The sequence below is a fragment of the Etheostoma spectabile genome, chromosome 5 (assembly GCF_008692095.1).
Source record: "Etheostoma spectabile isolate EspeVRDwgs_2016 chromosome 5, UIUC_Espe_1.0, whole genome shotgun sequence".
Lineage (NCBI taxonomy): Eukaryota > Metazoa > Chordata > Actinopteri > Perciformes > Percidae > Etheostoma > Etheostoma spectabile.
The window spans coordinates 38,154,139-38,159,138 of NC_045737.1; the positions used below are offsets into that span (position 1 = coordinate 38,154,139).

A 5,000-nucleotide genomic window follows, 5' to 3' on the forward strand; every position below is an offset into this window, starting at 1 on the left:
TAGATAGATAGATAGATAGATAGATAGATAGATAGATAGAGATGCAGCTGTTAAAGGAAAGTGTATATACACAGTATATATAGTTTCCTTTAACAGCTGCATCAATAATTTCTCAGCTACGCCTAATCAGCTACGGGTGGTTGTGGTGGAGTGGATTTTAGTGTGGGAGATCAGGGTTCGATTCCCACTGAGATACATCAACCAATGTGTCCCTGAGCAAGACACTGAACCCCTAGTGGAGGCGTGCTGCCTCTGATATAGAGCAATTGAAAGTTGCTTTGGATAAAAGCATCAGCTAATTAAAATGTTTCCTCAAACCTGCCATCAGTGGATACATCTTCTCTATTCCCTGCAAATTCTTGTATTTTTCAACATGATTAATCTGATCCTTAATATCTTAATATTCCTTGAGCACTGAGAGGTGCTGTAAAGCTCACTGGATTTCCATTATTTTCTTGGATAACATTAGTCAGTCTCGTATGTTTGCCGTCATCTATCCCTATGAAACTGATCACTGTAAATGTCTAATATTATATATTAAAGGAAAACGGGTAATAGGTGTAATGTTATCCTGTTGTTTAAAACATTGGGTCCTTCTCAAGGATCCCTTTGAAGTGAAAACTGTGAGAATAGAAAAATCTGCTCTGAACAATTATTAGTTTATTTCTGGACGTGTTCCTGTGTTTTCTGCCTGATGAAAGTAAAAAGAAATGTTTCTCTGGAACCTCCGACAGAGTTTGAATGTTGAAAATGTTTTGGCCTTTTAAAACCTCCACTTTATGTGTGAAATGTCCGAGTTTTTTTTAAAACTCGGACATAGCAGAGCACAGAGCAGTATTTGCAGCATCAGTACATGTAATTGTTCTAAGACAGAATGTGTAATTGTTCTCCTGACTGCAGATCGTGTCGATGCTCTTCACCTCCATCGCTAAGCTGACTCCTGAGGTGAGTGGGTTACTCATCAGCCTAATTCATGAAAACACAACAACAAAAACACAGCACAGAGCCGCGCAGACATGTTATCGATGTTGTAAATCCATCTGTCGTCATACGAAGTCGGACACTAGATAATCTAAGATCAAATCTTTTTCCAATTCAGAATGTTTTATTGTCTTTCTATATTTCTTCTGATTGTACCTGCTCTGTTGCTTTGGTCTCTGGTGGATGAATAAAGGTTGGATGAATGAATAAATAAGGGGTTCCTTAACAACCGTTTTTCTCTTTCTCCACCAGGCGGCCAATCCTTTCTTCAAGCTGCTGACGATGTTGATGGAGTTTGCGGGCGGACCACCGGGGATGCCCTCCTTCGCGTCCTACATCCTCCAGAGGATCTGGGAGGTAACATACTTAATACCCGCCTTGTTTAGTTTGGTCAAATAGCACTGGAGTTGGTCTCTCCCTAATTGAAGGTTTTTTTTTTCTTTTCTTAAACCAGTCAAGTCAGGATTATTCAAGACTAAAAAATTTTATTAAAATCACACAGTGTTGCAGCAGCAAGGGATCGGGGGAAGTAAAGAGAATAGGAAAATGACAGTGTTGCGCAGTCACATTTTTAATGCATTATCAGTATATTTTGTGTGTGTGTGTGTGTGTGTGTGTGTGTGTGTGTGTGTGTGTGTGTGTGTGTGTGTGTTGTTTGAGAGTGCAAAAAGCAGTAGCAGCAAAGTTGCAGTATGCAAGATAGATGGTTAGATAGATGTTAACATTTCCTTAGTTTTAACACTTTTTTGGAACGTGTTATTTGAACATCTGATGAAATAATGGAAGTTTTCCGGTAGATTAAGTGCGGAGTGCAAGCTACATTTGAAGTTCCTTTGACCCCCTCGTTCTCTCAGTTACGCAAGATTCAGGGCAGGAGGTTTCATCGTGCGTCCGTGTTGTTCCCATCAGGTGATCGAGTACAACCCGTCCCAGTGTCTGGACTGGCTGGCGGTCCAGACTCCCCGGAACAAGCTGGCCCACAGCTGGGTGCTGCAGAACATGGAGAACTGGGTGGAACGCTTCCTGCTGGCACACAACTACCCCCGGGTCCGCACATGTAAGCATGGCTGCAACTGACTGATTTCATCATCACCCCCCTTCGCTTTTAGTGGTCTTTACAGTTAGCTAAATTTACCAGACAAAACAGGAATAAGGCACCAAAAGGACTAATAGTAAGTTAAAGATTTGGTAGCACTGGATCTGGACGGGAAGGATGACTCTGGGAGTTGGAAGGAGGGTGTCGCGATTTTGGTTTTATTTTCCATATCGTTACATCCCTATTGGGCGGGTTTAGCGAAGGCAAATTCTCAGATGTTTTTATGTCTCTTAAAAAAAGACCTTACTCTTCAGAGCAGTTTCTGGTTAAACAGAACGGGCTCAAAGAGGTTTTAAAGGTCTATCTCCGAAGGAATCCTTTCTATAATGTTGTCAGACATTTAGAATATTAATCTGAGCCTGTTACTGGCAAAACGAGCACTTTTGTGGAGGTAAATACAAGCTGGACGGTTACTATTAACTTACATTGCAGCTTGTTTCTTCAGAGATCTCTCTTAATTCTGGACCGAGGTCAAAGACTGTTGTTCCCGCGGCGGTGCAACAAGCTACAATGTGAGTTAAGAGGGCCGTTGTCCAGCTTGGATTTGAATTCATAAAATCACTGGTTTTGCTGCTGACAGACTCAGATTAATATTCTAAGTGTCTTGACAAAATTATGGAAAGGATTTCTAAGGAGGTCGACCTTTCCTTTTTGTAAACATCCGCAATTTTGCGTTCGCTAAACTCACCAGACTCCATGTAAACAAACAATAATTTTATAATCATAAAATACACTTCATTCAAAGTAGACAGACGCGAAATACAACTATGAAAACCCGTTTTGGGTCGTCCTTCCACTTTTTGTACCATCAAAAGTATTGTTTTTTTTTTTTAAATGGAGTCTGGGTTTAGTGCTAGCGAGGAGAGATCTCAAAGAGGTTTTAAAGGTCTATCTTGAAGGTTTCCTTTCCATAATGGTGTCAGACACTTAGAATATTAATCTGAGCCTGTCACTGGCAAAACAAGCACTTTTGTGAAGGTAAATAGAAGCTGCACACTCACTATTAACTCCCATTGTAGCTTGTTTCTCTACTGCCGACTGCGGCGATCTCTCTTAACCCTGGACCGATGTCAAAGACTGTTGTTCCCATCAGTCACTTAGACACACAATCGTAGGAAAATAGGGTCCAGGTTACCCTTTAACTAAAGGATTAGCCTTTGCAGCCCTAAATAGAAGAAGCACTAATCGATAACAGACCCTGAAGCTGAAGCTGTCTCTCCTCCCTGCAGCGGCGGCGTACCTCCTCGTCTCGCTCATCCCCAGCAACTCCTTCCGCCAGATGTTTCGCTCCACGCGCTCCCTCCACCTGCCGACCCGCGAGCTGCCGCTGTCCCCCGACACCACCGTGGTCCTCCACCAGGTCTACAACCTGCTGCTGGGGCTGCTGGGACGCGCCAAGCTGTACGTGGACGCCAGCGTTCACGGCACCACCAAGCTGGTGCAGTACTTCAGCTTCATGACGTACTGCCTCATCTCCAAGACGGAGAAACTCATGTTCTCCGGGTACTTCATGGACCTGTGGAACCTCTTCCAGGTACTGGCATTTAGGCAAGGCAGCTTTATTTGTGGAGCACATTTCAGTAACAGGGCCAGTCAAAGAGCTTTACACAAAATCAGTTAAAAAAAACAAAACAGACAAAACACGTGAATTTAAAATAAGAACATTAAGACACATAAAATACAAGAATAAAAGTTACAGTGCAGCATAAGAAATTAAACATTAAAGAAATTAACAGTCATTTAAAGAAAGGCAGCATCAAAATGAAAAAGGTCTTCAGCCTTGATTTAAAGAACTGAGAGTAGCAGCGGATCTGCAGGTTTCTGGGAGTTTATTCCAGAAACCCTTTTTGAAATGTGCTATTTTCTTTCTGTCATTATTAACTCATTTTTTGTTGTTTTTCTGTATGCTTGTTTTTGTTGCTAAATCTGTTAAAGTTGCAGTTCCCAGAAAACTGCAGGTCCGCTGCAACTCTGTTCTTTAATAATGAGACTTCTGTTTGATCCTAGCTATTTAAAAGTAATTGTGCACTCCTTATCGGGATGGACCGATTATCGGCCCTGGCTGATTATCGGGATGGACCGATTATCGGCCCTGGCTGATTATCGGGATGGACCGATTATCGGCCCTGGCTGATTATCGGGCCGTTTTTTTTGGCGGTTTCCAGATGATCTGCGTCTGTGTTTTGTTTGTCTGGTAACCGATTAAAGTTAAAAAGTGTTCTACTTTGGCTCGGCTACAGCTCAGTGTCTGTCCCTCTGCTTCATCGTCACCCCTGAGTCTGACTTCATGTCATTCATAGCTGTCTTATTCTATCGTTTTTAACCAGGGCTGTGTGTGGTTGGGTTTGCTCAGTTGGTAGAGCAGGCACACGTTCAGTATGTAAAGGTTTAGTCCTCTACGCAGAAGGTCCAGGGTTCGAGTCTGTTTCCTGCTTGTCTCGCCCCTTTCATGTCTCAGCTGTCCTATCCTATGCCGGCTCAGGACATATTCTCTTGTGTCCCAACTTAGTTTATCTGTGCATTGTCCCTGTTTCAAATAAATACATTTCTATTCAATTCTATAAAGGCAGAAATGCCTCAAAAAAGTGTTAAATGTAACTCCCTGTGTGTATTAGGGGTGGGAATCACCAGACGCCTTCCGATACGATATCATCACGATACTTACGACACGATACGATATTATTGCAATTTTAAACATATTGCAGCAATATTCTGCGATATATTGCAATTTATAACTTTTTTTCCAACTTCTAATTTTTCCCAATTTCAAACGACGTCCCCAAAAGGAAACCTATCAACATCTGTTTTATCTAAAAACAAACATTTCTCTGTTTGTTCATCTCACTTCAATGTCATTGCTGCAAAAACAACACATATATAATATATAATATATAATACATAATAAAAAATTGACGCTTGGCGC

The 5,000-nt window shown here is 41.8% G+C and overlaps 1 protein-coding gene across 1 annotated transcript in view; it reads left to right on the forward strand.

The window, feature by feature from the left end:
• The window catches only part of usp34 (ubiquitin specific peptidase 34), a gene marked incomplete in the record, with an annotated part of 152,736 nt that overhangs the window by 131,700 nt on the left and 16,036 nt on the right, over positions 1 to 5,000 (forward strand). The window contains 4 exon segments of the mRNA XM_032516524.1: positions 901 to 945; positions 1,234 to 1,338; positions 1,891 to 2,038; positions 3,307 to 3,611. Coding sequence (XP_032372415.1) covers positions 901 to 945; positions 1,234 to 1,338; positions 1,891 to 2,038; positions 3,307 to 3,611 — 603 coding nt within the window.